Source organism: Capricornis sumatraensis, chromosome 19 (genome assembly GCF_032405125.1).
Source record: "Capricornis sumatraensis isolate serow.1 chromosome 19, serow.2, whole genome shotgun sequence".
Taxonomy (NCBI): domain Eukaryota; kingdom Metazoa; phylum Chordata; class Mammalia; order Artiodactyla; family Bovidae; genus Capricornis; species Capricornis sumatraensis.
The window spans coordinates 74,605,475-74,630,533 of record NC_091087.1 but is presented as its reverse complement, the minus strand read 5'-3'; the positions used below and the strand labels follow the sequence as shown (position 1 = coordinate 74,630,533).

At 54.6% G+C, this 25,059-nt stretch overlaps 1 protein-coding gene across 1 annotated transcript; it reads right to left on the bottom strand.

The window, feature by feature from the left end:
- On the bottom strand, positions 1-24,625 carry LOC138095035 (exocyst complex component 3-like protein 4). Its single transcript, XM_068990997.1, is given in 15 exon segments — positions 1-490; positions 1,515-1,636; positions 2,260-2,412; positions 2,489-2,608; positions 3,408-3,522; positions 5,017-5,097; positions 5,299-5,399; positions 5,758-5,789; positions 5,792-5,879; positions 6,117-6,228; positions 7,170-7,416; positions 7,419-7,560; positions 8,026-8,111; positions 22,942-23,091; positions 24,529-24,625. Coding segments are annotated over 15 exon segments (1,839 nt in total). The 3' UTR covers positions 1-297.
- Between the last annotated feature and the right edge of the window lie 434 nt (positions 24,626-25,059).

The window sequence follows — 25,059 nt, the reverse complement described above, 5'->3', positions numbered from 1 at the left end:
ACATTGGGGTGGTGCCGGTCAGTTAGGCACGGAGGCCTTCCCGGGTGGGCAGTACCAAAGGGAACTTCTGCACCAAACCCTCCTCCAAATGCCTGGAATGCCTCTCAGGCTTGCTGGCATGCCTGGCATGACCTCCCCTGGCCATCAGGAGGAGGAGGATGGACGGTCCCCCACGGGGGGCTTCAAGCCTGGGGCTGCGCTGGGGCTGCCTCCTGGTCCCCGGCTTGGGGCTCGGTCCCTAGGGGCAGGTGGCCACCCCTCCGTCCCCCGGGGCCGCCCCCTTTCAGGCCAGCAGCGCTAGATGCAGGTGACCAGCACGTCCACGCAGGTGCCCAACTCGATCTCCTCCAGGAGCACGCGGCCCCCAGTGGCCCCGGATCCGCCAACCTTGGCCGCAGCCCTCAGCACGGCCTGGGCGTGGACCAGGAAGTGCTGGTTCCGACGGCAGCCCAGTCGGCGCAGTGCCAGGATGGCCAGCACGTGGTCCTGCCTGCAGAGACACGCGGGCCCCCGCTGCAGACTCGACAGCTCCAGTGACACCCCGGACCCCAGGGCGAGGGGGACCCTGGGGCTCGGACTGGAAGCGCTAGGGCACCCAGCATTCCTGGGGGTGCCTGGGTCTTGAAGGGTGCAAAGCCCGGCGGAGACGGGAAGAGGCAAGCCTGATGGGAACGGCCTCTGAGCCCCAGGCAGAGGTTCCGGAAACCTAGCGGACCTAGGGAGGCAGCAGGGCGCCGCGATGCCAGGAGCGGGGCAGGCAGGGGAGTCAGAGCCTCTTCCCCTGAGAACCGTGCTGGGGAGCCCTGGCCCAGCGGCAAGCAGAGAGGCACGTGGGGTGGGAAGCTTAGCTCAGTGTGCCGCCCCTCCCGCCCGGAGCACCCCAAAGAGCTGGAAGCACTGTCTCCCGCAGCCAGGGAGGGCTGGCCAGCCTGTGCAGGAAAACCCCGAGGGGCCAAAAGGGGAACCTTCCTCCTGTGCTCAGTTACTCTGAATCAAGGCCAAACAGATGCAGCGGGCTGGGATCAGAGGATTCTCAGATGGGGCGGGGCGGGGCAGGGGACCAGGAAGGGGCTAGGCCTGGGCTTTCTGTAGCCTCCCCATCCTGGAATCTCCAAGGCCATGGAGAGATTCAGCTGGGATTTCCACGTGCGTGATGACTCAGCACCCCCCCCAACACACACCCTAGGATCAAAGCCTTCTTCCTGCTGGCAGGTCTCTGGGCTTCCAGAAAGGGCTTTCTCCTGGAGCTGGGGGCCTGTGCCTCCCCCTAAGACTCGCTGGAGGAAGGGCTCTGGCTCCCTTCAGACTCCAGGGACCACAAGACTGAATGAGGACAGTGAGATTAGAACAGCGGGGAAGGGCAGGGACGATCCCACCAGGGCCCCCACAGCCTGAGGGTCCGGGGCCCGCAGGTCGCGCTGCTGGCACCTGTGCACGGAGGCCGGTGCTAGTCCGAGCCCCGCCCCGAGGCCCCTCCCCGTCTCCCGTCCCAGAACCAGTTCTGGGGTAGGAACCTGATGTCGGGGTAGCTTCTGATGAGCGTCTCCAGGTGCCGCCTGATATCGTCTTTGTAAGTCTCACCCAGTATGCCAGCCACGCATGCGATAGCTTGGCCCAGCCCCGGGGCCTGGGAGCCCTGCGGAGACGCGGCGCGGTGGGCCACCCCTGCCCCCGCCTGCAGCCCCTCAGTGAGTGCCCGGTTTAGCCCTCCTGCAGCCACCACCGCGGCCCCACCGGGACTGCCTCCCGCCCCGCGGAAGGTGACGCCCCCGGCTCTGGGTTCCTCTTCCCTCCCCATCCCACGGCGCAGAGGAGGCTTTCCGTGTCTGCTCAGGCCGGTGAGCCCAGGCCCCGCGGGGAAGGCCTGCCTTGCATCAGACGGGGAGTCGGGGACCAGCGGCCCAGATGAGGGGTGTCTGTGTGAGCAGGACATGCCTGAGCTCGCTCTGCTGGGGGTGGGGTGGAGGAGAGGTCCCACACAGTCCCGGCCCATCAGACAGGGCTGCGACCCTCATCCATCCTCTACACCCCCCACAAAGTACATGCAAATCAATGCAAATATATGCAACGTGTCCTCCCCACCTGGCCCGGCCCCTGCACGCGGAGAGTGCCTTGAATCCTTTGCCAAAGCCAGCCCACCGGGGAGTCTCTAACAGGGGGGAGCTGAAGTCAGACTGAGGGGTGCGCTGCTGGAGGGTTCGCGGGCTGGAGAACCCCCAAGAAGGCCAGTGCCCCGGGGCAGTCGGGCGATGCTCCTACCAAGCCCTGGAAGGTGCTGCTGATGGCCTGGACCTCGAGGCCCATCTTCTGGGAGCCGCTCCGGCGGTCCACACCCCGGAGCCGCTCACGGGGTCGCAGCGCCTGCGCCAGGTACTCGCGGACAACATAGCGGTGCACCTGCTGCAGAGTCTCCTGGGGGTAGAGGTCAGGGTCACCGGGAGGAGCCCTGGGCACGCCCCCACCAGCGTCCGCCCCCGCCCCCGGATACCTGGGCCAGGGGTGGGGCCATGTGCTTGAGGAGGCCCGAGAAGGCCACCACCTTGTCCATGAGGGGCTGCAGCAGGTCCTGGGTCAGCCAGGCCTTGGTGCACAGGGCCCTGAACAGCAGCTGGGGGCAGAGCAGTGGGCAGTTTGCCGAGGGCTGACCCCCAGCACCCACTAGACCCTCCCCTGGGCACCCAGGGCATGGCTCCGGACAGGGGCGATTCAGGACAAAGGGCGAGCTGGCATCAGGAAGAAAGTCTGGGGAGCTGAACCCCTTTCTACGGTATCTTGGGGACAGCCCCTGTCCTTGCTCTAGACCTTTCACTGATGAGAAATCTCTGAGACTGCCTCCTCCAGGCCGGCTGGCCCCGTGGGCATGGTTGGAGTTTGAGCCTCTAGCCAGCCCTTGCCTTGGGAGTCCTGGCGGTGCCTTGAGGGGCTGGATGAGGCACCATTCCCTAGATGCACCCGCTCTGTGGAGAGGGTCCTCAGAGAGTCTCAGAGTTCGTCTCTGAGAGGCGAGTGAAAGCGTTAGTCGCTTAGTCCTGTCCGACTCTTTGTGACCACATGGACTGTACCTCCGTCCATGGGATTCTCCAGGCAAGTGTACTAGACTGGGTTGCCATCCCCTTCTCCAGGGGATCCTCCTCACCCAGGGATGGAATCTGGGTGTCCTGCAATTATAGGCGGATTCTTCACCAGCTGAGCCACCAGAGAAGCCCAGGGCGTGAAGGAAGAAGGCAATTGTTCCCAACTGTTCTTGCTCAGCTGGGAACCTGTCTGGGTTCCCTGCCTGCCCCCGAAACACCACCCCAACACGCCCCTACGGTAAATGAGTGCTGTGACTTGGGCCCCCAGGCTCCAGGACACAGGGTGCACCTGCTGGGCAAGGAAAGTGGAGAGAGAAGGGCCCGCCCCCTCACCTGCACAGTGCCCTGAAAGCCCTGGAGCAGCCGTTTCTGAAAGGCTCGGGTGGCAGCCCCCAGGGCCTTCTCCAGCTCTCCAAAGCTTTCTGGGAACTTGGCCAGAAGGTGAGTCCTGGGGAGGGGGAGGGGCCAGGATTGGGGAAAGTGGGCAAGGGCTCACGGCCTGGCATACAGCCGTGAAGGCTGGGTGCCACCCCAGCTCCGATCACTCAGACTATAGTGTGAAGGGCAGCCCCCTGGGGCGGCACAGTGGAGAAGCCCTGGGAACGGTCACGTGAGGGGGCAGAAGTGCGCCCGGGAGCCGAGCACGGAGGGGTGGGCTAGGGGAGTGTCGAGGTCCCACCGCATGGCAGGGCCCCTGTGGCAGGGCTGAGCCAGACCTCATCCCTCCTGGCGACAGAACAGTGCAGCACAGCCCCTCCTATCAGACGCTCGGGATAGTTGCTCAGTCGAGTCTGACTCTGTGACCCCATGGGCGGTAGCCCGCCAGGCTCCTCTGTCCATGGGATTCTCCAGGCCAGAATACTGGAGTGGGTTTCCATTCCCTTCTCCAGAGGATCTTCCCAACCCGGGGACTGAACCCAGGTCTTCTACATTGCAGGTGGATTCTTTATCCTCTGAGCTCCCAGGGAAGCCCTTTGAGCCTCATAACTGCCTCTCCAAATATCACAATGTCCCCATTTCATCATTGAGGAGACAGGGCTACGCTCTCCAAGTTTGCAGCCCAGGGACACAGAAAGTGAAGTCTCTCAGTCGAGTCCAACTGTTTGTGACCCCATGGACTGTAGCTCGCCAGGCTCCTCCATCCATGGGATTTTCCTGGCAAGAGTACGGGAGTGGGTTGCCATTTCCTTCTCCAGAAAGGCAGGCTAAATTTCTATCAGGGCTTGACCAGAGATGGCCTACACCAGAGTCCCCTGTGCCCAGGACCAGCCTGGCACAGTCTAGGGACAGAAGAGTGTTAGTGAGCCAGCGCCTGATCACGGTCATGCTTTGGGTTCCCAGATCCAACAAGTACTGCCTGCGTGACTGTCGACCAGCGGCGATGCCTTTCTGAGCCCCCACACTGCATTCCCGTCTGTCTGTGGGGACATCACACCATCAGCAGTAGCTGATGCTTCTTCAGCTGGGGACACTATGGCTTGGCCTGGGGCTGAAGGCTCTGGCAGCCCGCAGGGGAGGGCCATTGCCCCCTGGAGGTAGAGGAACCCAGGCCCCAGCACCAGCAAGGCCCTGAGGGTTGGGGTCGGGAGGGAGGCAGGCTTCCAAGAAGAGAGAGGGTCCTTCAAAGTAAGAAGGCTGAGCGGGATGAAGGGAGGAGAGAATGGAGCCCGGGGTGGCAGGGATGAGCTGGGCAAGGGTGGCTGGAACCTCGGCCTCTGCTCAGCCCTGAAGCTCCCTGCGTCCCTGCCAGGGCCTCAGCTCTGCGGGGCCAAGAGAGGACCCCACGGAGGGGACAGGGGCGGGGACGAACACGGAGACAGAGTCCCCTCCGGAGTCCTCCGGGCAAGGCCACCAAGGGGCCACAGGGGCGGTGTCTGCGTTGCGGTTCCCAGGGCTCGCGCGCCCCCTGCCGGTCGCGCCTGGCACCGCGGGACAAACCCACCTGAGCTCTTCGCTGGCATTGACGCTGGCGCACACGTGAGGCTCGCTCACTGCTCCTGATTCCAGAAAAGCCTTTTCGAACCTGGGGGGCGGGGTACGCAGGGGCCTTGGAGACTCTCCCCGGCTGCTAAGACCCCGAGCCCGCCCTCTAGTCTTCTCCCTCCCGGTTGACTGGAATCTCGGATTCCGAGGTAATGGGATGGGTGGGTCCCCCCCAGGGACAACCAACGTCCACACCCTGGCCACCCCGCCCACCACATCCCGGCCTAGGATCCGCCCCCACTTTTTCAGGAAGAGCCCCAGCGCCGGCGCGCAGATCTCCAACGTGGTGGCCTCCAGTTCTTCGGAGATGGCACCGGCCGCCTTCACGTGCTCCGCCACGAGCTGCGAGCGAGCGCCTCTGAGTACTGGATCCCGATGGCCCCAGCGCCCAATCGTGTAGCAGGGACGTCTCCACCCTCCCCGCTCTGCCTCCCAGTCTCGGCTCCGACTTCCAGGGGCCCCGATTTCCAGAGGGTCAGCCCTCCCAGCTCCGCACATCCACAGGGTCCCTCAACCACCCCGCTCAGCTGGGAGCTGTGGCCTCGCTCTCCCAGTCAGGTCATGAGACCCGAGGACTTCTGCCCGCGCCCCACGTGGGGCCTCAGGCTCCCGTTCGATGGGGAGAGGCTGTTGTGACTGTGTCTTATAAGAGAGTCTCCACCGCCAGAGGCCTAAACCCACGGCCTTCCCTCCGGCGCACCATGCAGACGTCGAAGGACAGCGGCGTGTGCAGAGGCCCTGAAGCTCTTCGGGCGCCTCCGCAGCCGCCCAGCGACTCTGCTCCAGCTGCAGGATGCCATCGAAGCAGCTCGCGATCTTGGTCTGTGCGGGCCAGGGAAGGGGCCGCGGTGAGACCCTCCCAGGAGGGAGACCCCCTACCTCCAAGCCCTAGGGCACGCCCTTGGTGACAAGGGCACCCCTGCAGGGACACAGGCCCACGCCCGAGGCCGTAGAGCGGAGAGGCTCGGACCCTGGGCACTGCGCCTCCTTACCCCGCTGGCATTGACCACCCCCTACCTGGACCCCGCCCCCTTCGGCCCGGCCCCGCCCTGGTCTCACCTCTGGGAAGCTGGTGTAGTCGTCTTCCAGACGGGCCCAGAAGTCCAGTGCCAGGAGCGGGGGCAGCGGCTCCGAGGGCAGAGCCTGGTCCTGGGAGCCCAGGAAATCAGGACTGGAAGGCAGGGCGGGGCCTGAAGGTCTGGGCGGGACCCTGATGTGGCCGCGGCTGCACCCACTGCCCTCTGCCTTGGCTCAAAGCCTAATGCCATCGCTGTGAGGCCCGGAATCTGGGCTTCCGTTCACACGCCCGGCACCCCAGCCCGCCCTCCGGGATTCCGTGCCAAGCGCCTATCCACTCGGTTTCCCACCTCAGGATTTCCTGGCTAAGCAGTCGGCGGAGCGTGCCCCGAAAGCATAAAGAAGGCAGCCCGGATGGACCTCGACCAGCTTGCTTCGGGAGTGACCTCCACCCTCTCGCTCGGGGTTCAGCCAAATTGAGCTCTAAACGCCCCCAGGACCTTGCAGTTCAGGGTCCAGCTAGGATCCAGCCCACACCGGGGCGGGCGCCTGTCTGCAGCCACGCAGAATATTAAGGAGCCCAGCACTTTGGCGCCCCTCCAACTGCCCGCCTGCCTGGGGAGCTGGGGAGCGCTCAGGGGCTCGGGGGACCCACCCCATCACGTTCTGCAGAGCCCTGAACCGAGGTGTCCATCCAAAGCAAGAGTGGGGGTGAAAGCCAGCCCTCAAGAGCGCGGTGAGCCGTGGTTGTGTCCAGCCTGGAGGGGGCGCCCGTGGCCAGTTCACTCAAAGGCCCCGCGTGGACTAGGGGGGACTCCCTGGGCTCGCCGCCTCGGAAGCAACCCCGCCCATAGCGCTTTCCAGCTTCTGAACCGAGAGGGAGAGCACCAGTGTCTGGGAGGGGGAGGAGAGAATGTCAAAGGGCTCCCGGATCTGGGATCTTGGGTGCCTAACAGCCAGCACTCTCCCGGGGAGGAAAAGGAGGAGAAAGGTGCCCTGTGCCCTTCAGAGCAGGTTCCGGAAGGCCTCGCGGGCGGGCAGTGCCAGCCCCTCCTCGCCCTCGCCCCACCCCCCGGCCGCCGGCCCGGGCCTCACCTGCTGTAGACGCTGGCGGCCCAGTCCAGCAGCACGTAGAGCTGCTCGCAGCCGCGGGCGTCGTGCGCGAGCTCCTGGAGGCGCCCGGCCACCGCGCCGTGGAAGGCACGCAGGTAGGCCTCCCACGCCGGGAAGCCGGCGGCCGCGTAAGCGGGGTGCACCTCCCGCTGCACCGTCTGCAGGTCGCGGCGAACCAAAGCGCCGAGCTCGGCCAGGAGCCGCGCCAAGTCGGGGGCAGCGTCGGCCCCCCGTAGGCCTCTCTGGCGCCCTCCTGCCCCACGGCTTCCTCCCAGTACTGGCGCTTCTGCTCAAAGCGGAGCTCAACGGCCCCCGAGGAGGACGTCCACCCCTTTCCCTGGATGTCCCAGCACTGGACGGGGGTGGGGTCAGGCTGAAAGGGCCGGCCCAGGCCACCGGGGGCTTATCGAGGCCTTGCAGCCCACGGGGAAGGCTGTGGGAGGGGCCTTGGTTCTATATTTAACCAGGGGCTGGAGGCTCCTAACTCCGATTCTCACCCATCGATCTTCTCCCCGCTGCCCCTCATAGAGGACTGGGAGGGGGTCTCCAGGGCGTGGGGGCTTGGACGCAGGGCCCTCACCACCCCCAGGCTCCCTCAGGTTCTGCTCACTCCCCACCCCCTTTCAGCCCCTCCTGCTGTTGGGGAAAAAGAAGAGAAACTTCTTGGCCTGCTGGGACCTCCCACCCTCCCCACTGTGTAAAGACAAGTTCCAGGTGGTGGGGGGCCAGCAAGTTCTCACTTCAGCCCAGGGAACTAGGGCCCAAAGGTGGGCAGGACCTGCTGAAGTCACTGACCAACCAGAGGCTGAGCCACCCCCCTTTCCCCGGCCACCCCCACCAGGGGGACAAAGGCCAGGTTGGAGCCAGCACCTGACCCTTGGGTGATATTGGGCCGGAGCGGCCTCTCTGCAGGCCTCAGTGTGCCTGGGGTGATTGACACCAGGATGGGCAGGGCCCAGTCCCTAATTCACCCCACTCCCCACACCTGCCAACAAGGTGTCCGTCCAGGGGACAGACATGCAGAGGGATGCCAAGGCCTATCTTCCTCTCCCAGAGGCGGCTCAGCAGCTGGAAGGAGGCTGTCCCGAGGGAGAGGCCGGCCCAGGTGCTTGATGCAAGCCTTATCAGCCCCGCCCTGGCCACAGGTCGTGGTTCCCCCAGATGCCAGGACTCAGGGACCATGCCCTCAGGTCAGCCCCGACACAGCAGGGAGCATTGTGCCAGTGGCCCTCTGACCCCGCCCCCCCCCCACCTCCCACAGTGCCCCACAGCGCCCAGCAGGGGCAGGAGTGGTGATGAAGGAGCCATTCGAGGGGGGCCGAGCCTGCCCTGCTCTGGGCTCTGTCTCTAGGGAGTGTGGGGGCAGGACAAGCCAGCCTACGTTGGTTGGCAAGAGCTCACATTTAGTAAGCACCTACTGTATGCTCGGTCCAATGCCTGGCCCTGTCAGATCCCCATGACAACAAAGTGACAGGGTGACATTCTCCCCACTTTATAGATAAGGAAACAGGCTCAGAGAGGGGCAGAGTCTTGCCTTAAGCCACACAGCTCAGGGGCAGGGAGTCAGGACCAGCCCAGGTCTGGCTAGGAACCTGGGAGCAGGTGCTGAACCCTGTCTCCCAGTAGCAGCAGCCCAGCGTTGCTGCCCAGGGAACCCTTTCTTCTGGCAGAGGGTCTGAAGATGGGCAGGCTGCCAGATGCCAGGAGTGGCTTCAGACTTGAAGTTCTCCATGAAGCCTAGGGGATAATTCTGGGGGAAAAGGGGCAGCTGGCAGCTGGGTCTCACGGGAGGTAACAGAGGCAGACGCTTGAAACCCAGCCACCCTGCCTGACCACCTCGTCCCAGAGCCCATCGAGGCCCCCTGGTGTTCCCTCTGCCCCCTGCTCCCTGAATCCTGCTTCAGCAGCTTCCCAAGTCATTCTTGACCTTCAGGAGGCACCCGTCAATCAGGTCACTCTCCTGCTTTAAACCTTTCTGTGGCTCCCCACAGCCTGGCATTTGAAGCCGCCCTCTCCCCCCTGTGCGGGCCCTCTTGGGAATCAGGCTGGTGTCTTCTGTCCTGGGCCCCTGTCCGGGGCCTGCCTCCCCAGCCAAGGGGCCTCTTCCTGGCTCTCTCTCTCTGTTCTGTTGCCCTGAGTGTTCAGAGGCCCTGGCCCCTGTACCTTGGCATCAGCTGAGCTTCAGGAGCCAGGAAATGCAGGCCTGGGCTTCGCCCTGAGGCCCATGTTCTCCAGGTCAGGGTATCGCGCCCACTGCAGGGCCAGTAACAGGGGTGGGAACACCACCCAGAAGCCATGCTTACCGGAAGCTCCCACCTGAGGCCACCCTATCTGTGACCAAGTCAGGTCTGGGCTCCCCTCACCACTGGGTATCTCCACCCTAGCTTCTACCCACTTTCCCCAGGCCTGCCGTCCTATAGCACCTCTTCCCACGTATTCCATCGCAGTCCCAATCTTTCCAACTCCCCAGGGCCTGGGCATCACCTCATCCTTCAAAGCTCCAAAGTAGCCACCTGGGGCAGAGGACTGCGTCTCCCTCGTACCTCCCACCCGTCCTCCCCCCATCACCTGGTCACAGGTCCTACCTGTACTCCTTCCTAGACCCCCTGGATTCCATCTCCTTAGAGGGGTCGGGGGTCTTGCCAAAATATAACCCTCCCTTAAAGCCCTTCTCTGCAGGTAAGATTCTTCTGAAATAAGGAAGAAGACAAGCATGTGTGCTCTCAGCATTCAACATTTGCCTAGAAGATCTAATTAAGTCAATAAGGCAAGAAAAATGAATAAGAGGTATAAATATTGGGAAGGACCTGATAAAAATGTCATTATTTGGAGGTGATATGATTACCTGCTTAGAAATAGCTTTCTTAAACTCCAGAAAAGCCTATTTTTAAAAAGTTCTTAACCAGACATGGAACAATGGACTAATTCAAAATTGGGAAAGGAGTACGTCAAGGCTGTATATTGTCACCCTGCTTATTTAATGTCTAAGCAGAGTCCATCGTGTGAAATGCTGGGCTGGATGAAGCACAACTGGAATCAAGACTGTCGGGAGAAATATCGATAAATTCAGCTACGCAGATGACACCACCCTTATGGCAGAAAGTGAAGAGGAACTAAAGAGTGTCTTGATGAAGGTGAAAGAGAGTGGAAAAACTGGCTTAAAATTCAGCCTTCATAAAACGAAGGTCATGCCATCCCGTTCCATCACTCCATGGCAAATAGATGGGGAGAATGGAAACAGCGACAGACTATTTTCTTGGGCTCCAAAATCACTGCAGATGGTGACTGTAGCCGTGAAATTAAAAAACGCTTGGTCCTTGGAAGAAAAGCTATGACGAAGCTAGACAGCATATTAAAACGCAGAGACATTATTTACTGACAAATGTCTATAGACTCAAACCTATGACTTTCCCAGTAGTCATGTATGGATGTGAGAATTTGGACCACAAAAAAGGCTGAGTGGCGAAGAATTGATGCTTTTGAACTGTGGTGTTGGAGAAGACTCTTGAGTCCCTTGGACTGTAAGGAGATCAAAACCAGTCAATCCTAAAGGAAATCAATCCTGAATAACTATTGGAAAGATTGATGCTGAAGGTGAAGCTCCAATCCTTTGGCCACCCGATGCAAAGAGTCGATTCATTAGAAAAGACCCTGGTGCTGGGAAAGATTGAAGGCAGGAGAAGAGGATGACAGAGGATGAGATAGTTGGATAGCATCACGGACTCAGTGGACATAAATCTGAGCAAACCCTGGGAGATGGTGAAGGACGGGGAGGCCTGGCGTGCTGCATCCATGGGGTCGCAGAGTCGGACACGACTGAGCGACTGAACAACAACAAAGAGGCGCTTAAAGCCTCGCTTCTTGAGGCTTCCTGGTGGCTCAGTGGGAAAGAATCCACCTGCCAATGCAAGAGAGGTGCGTTCGATCCCTGACCCGGCAAGATCCCATCTGCTGCGGGGCAACTAAGCCCTTGCACCCCAACTATCGAGCCTGTGCTGCAGAGGCCGGAACTGCAGCTACTGAAGCCCGCGTGCCTAGGCCCCGTGCTCCACAGCAGAAGAGACCACTGAAATGAGAGCGGCCTGCCCGCCACAACAGAGCACAGCCCCCGCTGGCCAGAGCTGGAGAAAAGCCCTGCAGCAATGAAGGCCCAGCATAGCCAAAAATGAATACATAAGAACCAATTTAAAAAGGCTTCCCGTAATACAGCAGCAAAAGATAGCCCTTGTCCCCACCCTGCGCTGCTGTCACCCTCAGGAGAAGCACACCCTCCTCCTTAGCGCGGCATTCAAGGAAGCACCTGGCCCGATGTCGGGAGCCGCGTTAGGCATTACTGACAGAATGGAGGCACGGCCCCAAACCCCTCTCCTCATTCCGCAGGCATGGACCTGGGATGAAGGAGTTAGGCCTTGTGATTCTGACTTGTTCTTTCCTTTCTTCGGTTGAGTTGACTGGAAAGAATGTTAAGGTGATTATTGTGCTTGACAGAAGCATGAGAAAGCACAAAGCCTTCTACACTTGTGCCCAGAAAATAATCTATAAAATAACCATTGACACTTGTTCAAGGATCTTTACAAAGAATGTCCCGGGATGAGCACATGGGCCACAGCTTGAGGCCATGGGAAAGATTATTATCTGAGACCTATTTGTGAGGGGAATGTTTATGGCCAAAGGAGTTTGCTGAGTTTAGGGTTTAGGATTAATTAGGAATAGCTAGAAGCCTTTTTAGGAGATGATGATCTTAAGATGCTAGGGGCAAACAGGATTTAGGAAGATAAGAAATAAACTAAGAAATGTAGCATGTTCAGTTCAGTTCAGTTGCTCAGTCGTGTCTGACTCTTTGCAACCCCATGAATCGCAGCACGCCAGGCCTCCCTGTCCATCACCAACTCCCGGAGGTCACTCAGACTCAAGACCATCGAGTCAGTGATGCCATCCAGCCATCTCATCCTCTGTCGTCCCCTTCTCCTCCTGCCCCCAATCCCTCCCAGCATCAGAGTCTTTTCCAATGAGTCAACTCTTCGCATGAGGTGGCCAAAGTACTGGAGCTTCAGCTTCAGCATCATTCCTTCCAAAGAAATCCGAGGGCTGATCTCCTTCAGAATGGACTGGTTGGATCTCCTTGCAGTCCAAGGGACTCTCAAGAGTCTTCTCCAACACCACAGTTCAAAAGCATCATTCTTTGGCTCTAAGCCTTCTTCACAGTCCAACTCTCACATCCATACATGACCACAGGAAAAACCATAGCCTTGACTAGACGGACCTTTGTTGGCAAAGTAATGTCTCTGCTTTTGAATATGCTATCTAGGTTGGTCATAACTTTCCTTCCAAGGAGTAAGCGTCTTTTAATTTCATGGCTGCAATCACCATCTGCAGTGATTTTGGAGCCCAGAAAAATAAAGTCTGACACTGTTTCCACATTTCCCCATCTATTTCCCAATAAGTGATGGGACCAGATGCCATGATCTTTGTTTTCTGAATGTTGAGGTTTAAGCCAACTTTTTCACCCTTTTCTTTCACTTTCATCAAGAGGCTTTTTAGTTCCTCTTCACTTTCTGCCATAAGGGTGGTGTCATCTGCATATCTGAGGTTATTGATATTTCTCCCAGCAATCTTGATTCCAGCTTGTGCTTCTTCCAGTCCAGCGTTTCTCATGATGTACTCTGCATAGAAGTTAAATAAGCAGGGTGACAATATACAGTCTTGACATACTCCTTTTCCTATTTGGAACCAGTCTGTTGTTCCATGTCCAGTTCTAACTGTTGCTTCCTGACCTGCATACAGATTTCTCAAGAGGCAGGTCAGGTGGTCTCTTATTCCCATCTCTCTCCAAATTTTCCACAGTTTATTGCAATCCACACAGTCAAAGGCTTTGGCATAGTAAATAAAGCAGAAATAGATGTTTTTCTGGAACTCTCTTGCTTTTTCCATTATCCAGCTGATGTTGGTAATTTGATCTCTGGTTCTTCTGCCTTTCTAAAACCAGCTTGACCATCAGGCAGTTCACGGTTCATGTATTGCTGAAGCCTGGCTTGGAGAATTTTGAGCATTACTTTACTAGCATGTGAGATGAGTGCAATTGTGCAGTAGTTTGAGCATTCTTTGGCATTGCCTTTCTTTGGGATTGGAATGAAAACGGACCTTTCCAGTCCTGTGGCCACTGCTGAGTTTTCCAAATTTGCTGGCATATTGAGTGCAGCACTTTCACAGCATCATCTTTCAGGATTTGAAATAGCTCAACTGGAATTCCATCACCTCCACTAGCTTTGTTCATAGTGATGCTTTCTAAGGCTGACCTGACTTCACCTTCCAGGCTGTCTGGCTCTAGGTGAGTGATCTCACCATCGTGATTATTTGGGTTGTGAAGATCTTTTTTGTACAGTTCTTCTGTGTATTCTTGCCACCTCTTCTTAATATCTTCTGCTTCTGTTAAGTCCATACCATTTCTGTCCTTTATCGAGCCCATCTTTGCATGGAATGTTCCCTTGCAAGAGATTCCCTTGGTATCTCTAATTTTCTTGAAGAGATCTCTAGTCTTTCCTTTTCTTTTGTTTTCCTCTATTTCTTTGCATTGATCACTGAAGAAGGCTTTCTTATCCCTTCTTGCTATACTTTGGAATTCTGCATTCAGATGCTTATCTTTCCTTTTCTCCTTTGATTTTTGCTTCTCTTCTTTTCACAGCTATTTGTAACACCTCCTCAGACAGCCATTTTGCTTTTTTGCATTTCTTTTCCATGGGGATGGTCTTGATCCCTGTCTCCTGTACAATGTCACGAATCTCATTCCATAGTTCATCAGGCACTCTATCTATCAGATCTAGACCCTTAAATCTATTTCTCACTTCCACTGTATAATCATAAGGGATTTGATGGAGGTCATACCTGAATGGTCTAGCGGTTTTCCCTACTTTCTTCATTTTACGTCTGAATTTGGCAATAAGGAGTTCATGAATTGATGCTTTGGATCTGTGGTGTTGGAGAAGACTCTTGAGGGTCTGTTGGACTGCAAGGAGATCCTAAAGCAAATCAGTCCTGAATATTCATTGGAAGGACTGATGCTGAAGCTGAAGCCCCAATACTATGGCTACCTAATGTGATGAGCTGACTCATTGGAAAAGACCCTGATGTTGGGAAAGATTGAAGGCAGGAGGAGAAGGGGACCACAGAGGATGAGATGGTTGGATGGCATCATGGAGTCAATGGACAGGAGTTTGAGCAAACTCTGGGAGATGGTGAAGGACAGAGAAGCCTGGCGTGCTGCAGACCATGGGGTCACAAAGAGTTGGACACGACTTAGCGACTGAACAACAAAGATATGGGGGAAAGACGTGAGCTTCCATGCTCTCTCCCAGACCCCTGGGCAGCTTTGGGAGTGGTCTCAGAGGTCCGGTGCCTCGGGATTGCCTGGATTGCTGGTAACATGGAGCTGTAGCCTGTGGCTTTGCTCTCTTAGGTTAGCTGGTCTCCCCAGAGTTGGAGAAACATTTTCTATAGCATAGTTTTAACCTTATTTCACTCTACTCGAGAATGTAATAGTTCCTTAGTCATTTTATGAATTTCACATCTAAGTGGTTTCCAATATTTTGCCTTCTTTAGCAGTTTAAGGTAACTGCTGTGTTTTTATCTGGAGTCCATGAGCATTCCAGGGACTAATTCCTCAAAGAAGATGTGATACGTGTGATGAATGTATATATCATATCTTCTTTGGAATCTAAAAAAAAAGTGATACAAATGAACTTATTTGCAAAACATAAGTAGACCCACACACATAGAAAAGAGACTTATGGTTACCAAAGGGGAAAGGTGCACGGGAGGGATAAATTAGGAGCTTAGGGTTAGCAGACACACACTACTGTATATATAAGACAGATCAACAACAAGGTCCTACCACATAGCTCAGGGATCTATGTTCAACATTTTGCAATAACCTGTAATGGAAACGAATCTAAATATATATTAAATCTATACATCTGAATATCTATGTATGTGAATCACTGCTGTACACCTGAAACTAACACAACTTTGTAGATGAACTATACTCAATGAGAACCAGCTTAGTTGATTAAATAAAAGAGCTCACCAGGTAGACCAAGGCTGACTGAAGGCTTGTTTTCCGGTGATTTGATCAATAACAGTTTTGAGTTGACTTTTAGGATCTGCACCAGATGTCCCCACAAAGCAAGGTGGGGGTGATGGGAGCTTTTAAAAGAGGAGACGTCCCAGCTGTTGGTGGTGGCTGGCGTTTTTCTCCCTGTTGTCAACCCCAAGCACTTAGCAATACCTTCTGCTGGGGTCTCACGTGCTGGAGGCTATCCCAGAGGAAACAGCTGAACAAGCTGTGCTTCAGTCCTTAACAGCATCCAACGATGGGACAGTTTATAAGGAAAGCCATACCCTACAGATGTTAGGTCAGATTTTATTAGTAAGCAGAAGCATGATATATATATAAGATATATCGAAATCCTAAATGTCCAGCTGGAAACAGTTTTATGAAGTCAGCTCCTCCTGTAACCAGGAGCCCAGAAGCCCATATCAGGACTGCTCACACCTCTGCTGGATCCTCAGCTTGAGCTTCTAAGACAAGGCACGTGGCTTCAACTTGAACCGCAAGCTGACTAGAAGGCTGGCCCTGGGTGCGAGTTACAGAGGAGACTTTCTAAGCATTCAGGGCTCGGGCCAGGACAAACGTCTTCCGTGCCACCCTTAGATGGAGTTCTCCACCTCAGCCCACCCTCCCACTGAGAGTCCAGTCCTTCCTGGTCCTGGAGTCTCAGTGCTAACCTTGCCCAGGTCCCGGCCTGCTAGCCCATCTCTCGTGGCTGTTGCAATGGAAAACCTTTGGTGCCCCGGATGAGCAAACAGCCCCAGGGCCCATGGCATCAGTGCTACCCAGCACACTGGTTGTCAGAGTCTTTTTCATTTTTGGCCAATGGACTTTTCTCTTTACTGGGATCCCGATTAAGGATTAAAGGACTTTTGTTACAGTTCATCCAAAAGTTCTAAATGTTTCCCTCAGGAAACGTCTTAGGGACCCCACTCCCCTGGATTCTGGGATGGTATGCGGCACGGATCTTGCAGTGGTGCCTGTATGCTGTGTCTGGATGGAGGCCCTTTGGCAGAGGAGCCTGGGGGTGGGGGGCCTGTGCGTGGCCACTGAGGCCCCCCAGCCCCAAACCTGCCCTTTCTCTCTGCAAATGCCAGCAGCCCACAGTCCACGCTCCACTGCTTGTGAGTCTGCAGAATTTCACGAATGCACTTAAAGCCTTGTCTGCTCATTGCACTAGCACAGCCCCAGCTGGATGAGATCTGGAGACCCTCCCCCACAATTCCCCAGCAAGCCAGGAGCCCAGGTTTCAGGCCTCAGGAACACATGAGTCAACAAGGTCTTTGGATAAAGCTGTAGTTGGAGAAGCTCACAGCAGCGCAGGAGGCAGGCCCAAGGGAGCAGACTGTGAGGAGGCCTGTTTCGCGATCTGGCATCAGGAACTTATCCTCCTAGGCCACGTGAGTTGTCAGAATCCCCAGGGCAGGGCCAGGGTGCAAACCGGCCCCAGCCTCACCCGCAGGCTGTTCTGATTCAGTGGCTGGTTGGACCTAGTTCTGGGCCCTGGAGGAGCCCCTGGGCTTCTGGAGCACGGCCCAGCACTGGGCCCCCACAGCAATGAGCAGCCCCAGGGTGTTTCCAGGGGCAGAGGGTGAACACAAAACCACTGAGTCATTTCTTCAGGTCCCCCATACTCCTGGCACCCAGGGGGAAGGCAGAGAGCCTGACTTTAGGCAGAAGTTGCCTTTGCAAATCTCCAGGCAGTGGCCACACACCTGTGCCATTGCCAAGCGGTGGAATTCAGTTGGTGGTGAACTGCAGAGTTCCACCTCTTAGTGTCTGGTATGTTTTGTGTTGTTTTGTTTTGTTTTTTTTAGCTCTCAAAACTTGAAAAACTGGTTGGAAAGAAAACTTTTCACTGTCTCATCTTCCTATTGAAGCAGAAGTTATCAGTAATTTCTGCCAGTTAAGAGTTGAACAGAGTCAATTCAAATTTTAAAAGGCAGGTCCCCAATACCTTTAAAAATTGCACCAAAGACAAAAAAACTTAGGGAAAAACCTGACCAAGGAGGTGAAAGACTTATATGCTGAGAACTCTAAAATATCAATAAAGGAAACTGAAGATGATTCAAAGAATGGAAAGATAGCCCATGCTCTTGGATTGGAAGAATTAATATAGTTAAAATGGCCATGCTACCCAAAACAATCTATAGATTTATTGTGATTCTTATCAAATTACCCATGACAGTTTTTACAGAACTAGAAAAAATAATCCTAGAATTTATATGGAATCATAAAAGACCCAGAATTGCCAAAGCAATCCTGATGAAAAAGAACAAAGTAGGAGGCATAACTCTTCCAGACTTCAGAGAATACTACAAAGCTACAGTAATCAAAATGGCATGGTATTGGCACAAAAGCAGACATAAGGATAAATGGAAGAGAATATAGGGCCCAGAGATAAATCCAGACACCTCTGATCAATCGATCTTCAACTAAGGAGGCAAAAATATACAATGCAGGAAGACTGTCCCTTTAGCAAGTGGTTCTGGGAAAGTTGGACAGTTGCATAAAAACCAATGAAGTTAGAATACTCCCTCATACTATACAAAAGATAAAATGGCTTAAAGACTTAAATGTGAGGCAAAACACCATAAAAGTCCTAGAAAACAACATAGGCAAAACTTTCTCTGACATAAATTGGAAAATGTTTTCTTAGGTCAGTCTTGAAGCCAATAGAAGAGCAAAAATAAGCAAATGGAACCTAAGAAATTTGCAAGCTTTTGCACAGCAAAGGAAACCATAAACAAAACAAAAAGACAGTCTACAGACTGGGAGAAAATATTTGAAAATGACGCAACCAACAAGGGCTTAATTTCCAAAATACATAAATAACTCATACAACTCAACAATGACAAAAACCAAAGAATCCAACTGAAAAATGGGCAGAACGAAAGAAACATTTCCCCACAGAAGACATACAGATGTTCAACCTTGCCAGCTATTAGAGAAAGCAAATCAAAACCGCAATGAAGTAGCTTCTCATGCCAGTTAAATTGGCCACCATTAAAAAGCCTACAAATAACAGATGGTAGAGAGAAAAGGATGGAGAAAAGGGAACCCTTGTACAAAAACTCAGCAGTGGCCACAGGACTGGAAAAGGTCAGTTTTAAGACAGTAGGTGCTGAGGGAGGGCATCAGAGGGCAGACAGACTGAAGCCGGGTGGCCAAAGTATTGGAGCTTCAGCTTCAGCATCAGTCCTTCCAGGGAATATTCAGGGCTGATTCCCTTTAGGATTGACTGGGTTGATCTCCTCACTGTCCAAGGGACTCTCAAGAGTCTTCTCCTACACACACGCACTTGTGTGTGTATCTGAATCACTTTGCTGTATAGTAGAAATTAACACAACGTTGTAAGTAACTCGAATTTAAAAAAAAATGTGATAGGTTCCCAGGCTCTATTTAAAAATAGGCTGGCTTCTCTGGTGATGCGGTAGTTAAGAATTCACCTGCCAGTGTGGGGGACATGGGTTCCATCCCTGTTCTGGGAAGATCCCCCACGCCTCGGAGCAATTAAGCCCGTGCACCACAACTCCCGAGCCCACTCTCTAGAATCCACAAGCCTCACGACTGATCCCACAGCCACTGCAGCCCGAGTGCCCAGAGCCCCTGCTCTGCAACAAGAGAACCACTGCGATGAGAAGCCTGAGCACCGCAGCTGGAGAGGAGCCGCCGCAACTTGAGAAAGCCCAGCCAGCAACGGAGACCCAGAGCTGCCAAAAGAAAAAATCTGTAAAAGCAGTAAAGAAATCTTCCATAGAAAAACAGGCAAGAGGACATCTGATCTTATTTAAGATGGAAGAGCAAGGACCAGGTTTATCCTCTGAGCTAATCAACTGAAAACCTCAGCAAAGCTAGCGGACAACAGCTTTTAAGACACTGGGCATCAGGCCGTGAAGACAACAGACAACAAGGGAGGTGCGCCCTCTGCTGTGCACGCGAGCACCAGTTGGGGTATTTCCAGGACAAGAAGCAAGCCCGAGACCCGGTGTCTCCTAAGCGGAGTCCAGGAACCACGTACCGGATCCCACAGGGCAGAGTGCTGTAGAAGACAGAGACACACAGAGAGTTCTGGAGGCCTTCAGAGGCTGCCCTGCAGTGTCCGGCTGAGCACCAGTGAGCACATGCTGGGTCAGGACGGGGTGGGGGCCAGTGATCTACCCGAGGCTGGGAAAGAACCACCGTGAGGACTGGAAACAGCAGCAGCTGGTGCTCACACAAGGTAGGGGGTAGTCGTTTGTACCATCAGCCAGAGTAGGCATGTCTCAGCTCAGGAGCAGGGAAATTACCCCGGACCAAATGCTTCTTGGACCCCACCTGTGAAAATGAAAATGTTAGTCATTCAGTCGGGTCCGACTCTTTGCAGCCCCTGGCCTATAGCCTGCCAGGCTCCTCTGTCCATGGGATTTCCCAGGCAAGAATACTGGAGTGGGGTGCCATTCCCTTCTCCAGGGGATCTTCCTGACCCAAGGATGGAATCGGTGGCTCCTGCATTGCAGGTGGATTCTTTACCATCTGAGCCACCAGGGAAGCCCTGGATCCCACCTAACAGAGCTTAAATGCAAATCCCAAAAGGATCAGACTGTTTCCAAGTAACTCAACTGCAACCAGAACAAATATGAAGAATAGTTGCAGGATGTAGAAATATCCAGCACCAAACGGTAAACTCCACATGGTCTGATTTCCCATCAGAAAGTATCAGGCATGCAAGAAATAGGAAAATAGAACTATAAGGAGGAGAAAAAGCAGCCATCAAGATGGACCCATAAATAATACAGTTGAAAGAATTAGTCGGTAAGGATGTTGTCACACAAAACTCAGTTGTCAAAGATATACGCCCCCCAACCCCCAGTGTTCACTGCAGCGCTATTTACAACACTCAGGACACGGGCGCGGGAGGGGAAGGGGGCGCCAGAGGGTGAGATGGCTGGATGGCAGCACTGACTCCATGGACATGAGTTTGAGCAAGCTCTGGGAGACACTGAAGCACAGGGAAGCCTGGCGTGCTGCGGTCCATGGGGTCCCAAAGAGTTGAACACGACTTAGTGACCCAACACCAAAAAAATTAAACAATGAAACAATTTAAACACTAAAAAAACCCAAAAAGTTGACAACAATAAGAGCCTACTGTAAAGCACAGGGAACTCTATTCAGTGCTCAGTGGTGACCTAGAAGGGAAGGGAATCCAAAACAGAGGGAATATTTGTGTATCTGTGGCTGAATTCACTTTGCTGTACAGGAGACATTGACAGAGCCGTGTCAAGCAAGTATATACTCTTTTGAAATAACACAATGGTCTGCACTCCTGTATAAAAGGTAGAAATTGTGGAATTGGTTTAAAAAAACAAGACCCAACACTATGCTACCTACAAGAAACCCACTTTAAATGTAAAGACACAGCAGCTTAAAAATAAGAGGAGGGAGAAAGATAAGGCACATTAAATCAAAAGACAACCAGTGTGACTCTTACAACATCGGGCAAGAGAGATTTCAGAGAAAAGAATATTATCAGAGACGGAGGACAAAGGAGTCTATTAAAGAATGACGATTCTGGGCATACATGCACCTGTCAGCGAGCTGCAAAATATCCCATAATGAAGCCAAAACTGATGGAGCTACTGAGAGAGAGAGATGAACTCACACTTACAGCAGGACGTCCCAGCACCCCTCTTTCAATACAAGGACACAGAAATCGGGAAGGAAACAGAAGACACGACTAACACTATCAACAAAGTTGACATTCATAGAACATTCCTACCAACAACAGCAGAATACACCTTATTGGCAAAGGCACGCAGAACATTTGCCAGGAGAGATCATATTCTCGGCCATAAAACAAGTGTCAAAAAATTTTAAAGTCATACAAATATTTAAGTCATGCAAAGTATGTTTTCTAACCAGAGTGGAATTAAATTAATAAGCAGTAACAGGAAGATCTCTAGAAAAAACAATCCTCAAATATTTGGTAATGAAAGTCATGCTTCTGGGACTTTCCTGGCAGTCCAGGGAATTCTGAGTAACTAGTAAACACACGCTATGATGTTACCCTAGCTGCCATGGTGATCAGAATTCTGCTTGTAAACAGGATACAGTGTTCCCAGCATAAATTAGGCATAAGGACTGACCCATCTTGAGGCAGTGGGCAGCATGGGTGAAGGACACACAGACCTCCAGCACTGGGTGCTGCTGGGACCTCAAACGAAGCTTTTAAAATGACACCTATTCCCTTTGATATCTGGGAAGGTGTCCTGGGAAGGTGTGCCTTGAGCAGGGAAAGGGGCACGTTCAAACCTCCCTCGACAGCTCCAGCCTGTCAACTACAAAGTGGCATTTGCCAAGGTGGGTCAGTCGGCAGAGAATCCACCTGCAACGCAGCAGAGCTGGGTTCCATCCCTGGTCAGAAAGATGCCCTGGGGAAGTAAAAAACCGACTCCAGTATCCTGGCAGGCTAAAGTCTGTGGGGTCACAAAGAGTTGGATGCAAGTTGGCAACTAAACCGCCACCGTTGGCCTCTCCAAGGATTAAGTCATGCCCTGCTGAACCTGCTGAACTTCAACACCCCCTGAAGGCGTTCAGGGTGCAGAGCGGAAATGTGGCGCCCTCTGCTGGGGTGGGGGGAACTGCCAGGACAGGTCTTCACATAGATATTTTCCGGAGCCGATTTTACGAGCCCAGTTCTTGTATCTCCCCGTATCTCGAAAAGCACTAAAGTCCCCCATGGTGACCCCTGTTCCACGTGACGTGCAAGGCTTCACAAGACGAGTGGAGACTTTCCGGGAAAATGCATGCGCCCTGGCATGTATCCCCTTCACCAGAATCACATGGATCCTGACCGTCCCCTATCTCTTTGGAGTGGTCCCTCAGAGCTCTCTGAGGGGCTGGCTCCCAGGCTGCAGCCCTCGTTTTGCCCCAGATAAAACTTCACTGGCAACTTTCAAGCTGTGTGTTTCTTAGTTGACAAGCGCTAGGGGCTCCTACTGCTCTGGTCACGATGGGCCCAGGGCAAGTGTATGTCCGGCACCGGGGAAATGACCCGTCAGCCTCTCAGGAGCGGGTGCAGGCCCATGCTCCAGAGCCCCCTGGAGCTGGCATTGTGGTGGCATTTCCTCCAGAACTGAGCAGCAGGACAAGCTCTGGACGCCCCTGTCCTCAAAGTCAGGACCTACCCCCTCCCCCCGCCCTTAGGAGGACTGCTTACCGTATACGCTGGGCAGGGAGCCCCAGGGCCCTTGCTCAAAGGCCACGGATATGCGTCTACCTGCCGCCTTTGGACCTGAGAACTGTCCTACATCCGGAGCTTGCGAGGGACTGTGATTTTTCCACGGACGAGCCAGTTACCATCAGCCTTCTGCTTGCCGGCTCCGGAAGTTGTTACTGTCCAAAATGCCACCTCATTGCGCACACGACCCTCTCCTGGCCATCACTATGGGCCCCACCACGCCCTGACTGCCGCTGTGGCCAGCTCTTCATCTCAGCAATCGTGTCCATCCTGGCTCCGACGGTGAACCCGGGGCAGCCTCTCCTGCCAAGCGTGGTCTGCAGATGACAGCCGTCCCCAGGCTCTAACAGGTGCCGAAGCCCGTCCAGTTCACTGCCTGACACAGAGCCTTCTCCAGGACACTGGGTCTGGTGGAAGCTCTCCAGCCTCACCTTGCAGCCCATCCCGCAGGGCCTTCAGCTCCCCTCCCTCAGTCCTCTGCCAAGGAGGCCCCGGCATCTCCACCTCCTTACTGAAGGCCGCTGTCACAGGCTTCAAGCCGCCATCCCAGCGGTGAATGTTGACTGCGTCCTTGCCAGGCACTGAACTGGAGTCCCGGTTCAGTGACTCCGTGTGAGTCACTCATTTCTATCCATCTGTAAATGTCCTCTGCCCATCCCCCTGACAGTCTCATTACCCTCAAGCTCCGTTCCCAGAGTCCTCTTCCTGCAGTTCGGGTGCCTCGGCCCCTTTGGTCAGGAAGCAATTTGCTCCCAGAGACGACGTTTCCCTGCTGGGCTGCTTCCAAAGCTGACACTGTTTATCTGGGCTTCCCTGGTGGCTCAGATGGTAAAGAACCTGCCTCCAGTGCAGGAGACGCAGGTTCGATCCCTGGGTCGGGAAGATCCCCTGGAGAAGGGCATGGTGACCTGCTCCAGTGTTCTTGCCTGGAGGATTCCGTGGGCAGAGGAGCCTGGCGGGCTACAGCCATGGGGTCGCACAGAGTGGGAGACGACTGCCCGTGGGTGCACGCGTACACTAGGTTTGTCCGGTTGATCCGCTTGGAGGTAACAAGGCATGACAGGGAGAGGCCTGTGACCTCCTTTTCCTTAGAGTATTTGCTCTAGAAGTCTTGTCATTGTACACACTTTCTCTGCCCCTTGAAATGTCTGAAGCTTAGTCAAGTTGAGGAAGACGCTCAGGTTACCTCGGCCACCAGGTGCCAGGGCAGGGGGTGGGCGGCCATCCAGGCTTGGCTCCCAGGGACCAGGGAGCCACCTGTGCAGGGACAAGCCACCACCAGTGGGCCCCGCAAACATCACATTGGCCAAGACTCTGTTCCCCCACAATTTCACCTACTGGTTTTAGCGTTCTTCACATCTTTGGTAGACCATTGTACTCAGGACTGTCCCCAGGGGACTGTCAGTGGTGAGGTGAAGTTCTCCCAGCAGGGCTGGAGGGGAGAGGGAGAGGTCTGCAGTAAGGATATACTGATTCCTGGGCGGTGGTGAATGGCTGGCTGTTGGTCTGGGATAAGAAAGGGGCGAGACTGGAAGACTAGTGATGAGGAGGTCTGGGGAAGAGGCATATGAGTGTGACGGGGCTGGGCGGGAAAGCAGGCAGATCTTTGTGCCACCCAAGCCTGCCCGACACCCCTCCCCTCTTTTAAGGAAGTACTTGACCATGTGGTAGACAAGATGGCTTGTCCAGTAGACGACAGGGGCCTGCTTCCTCAGCCACACCAGGGTTTACACAGGGGGCCATGACCAGGGACAATGGGGGCCAGGCTGGAGGCTGGGTGGGGGCTTCCTCTCCCTGAGACTCAGCTCACTGATGACCCCTCCAAAGGCTGCCCTGTCATCATAAGAGCTGTTGGCCCTCAGTGTGACACCGTCCCTAGAGAAGACAAGCCACTCACTTGCCCAGTTGATTACATGAGACCTCTTCGAAGCAGGAGACGGAGAAATGCTTCCTCAACAGGGCAACGCCTACTCTGGATATAGACTTTCTCTGTGCCCACAGTCGCTCTGCCAGGTTACCTGATGTCTGATCGATCTTTCGTAGCATCACCTCCGCGTCAGAAGAGCTGTGACAGCGGGCTGTGACTGCAGGCTCTTCTGTTCTGACACAGATCATGTCGCTGAAGCAGCCGGGCAGAGAGATCAGGATTCCCTTCAGCTAAGACGTGGGCTGGGGACGTCACCCTGTGGGGCTGAGGCTCTGTTCCCCAGCGTGCAGGTTACGCCCTGAACCGATGGCCCATATATACTACATCCAAGTAGCTAGAGGCACTGTGGGGAGGTGGGAACAGCCGCTCTCATCACTCCCGGAAACCCAAGGGAAGCTCTTTTTCTTCTGGTCCCCGAACGTTTAGGTCCCACTACATTGTTATCCAGGGGATGAAGTCTTGCCCCAGGAACAGTGTTCCTCTGAACTTAAACCTGTGAACCCCATCTGGTCACGTTGAGCTCTGTATTCTGATGGACCGGCAAACAAAGGAGTTACTTTCCTGGTGGGGGTAGTTGGCCCTGGTTATCCTGAGAAGTGACGGTGCTGCTATTCAGTGATGA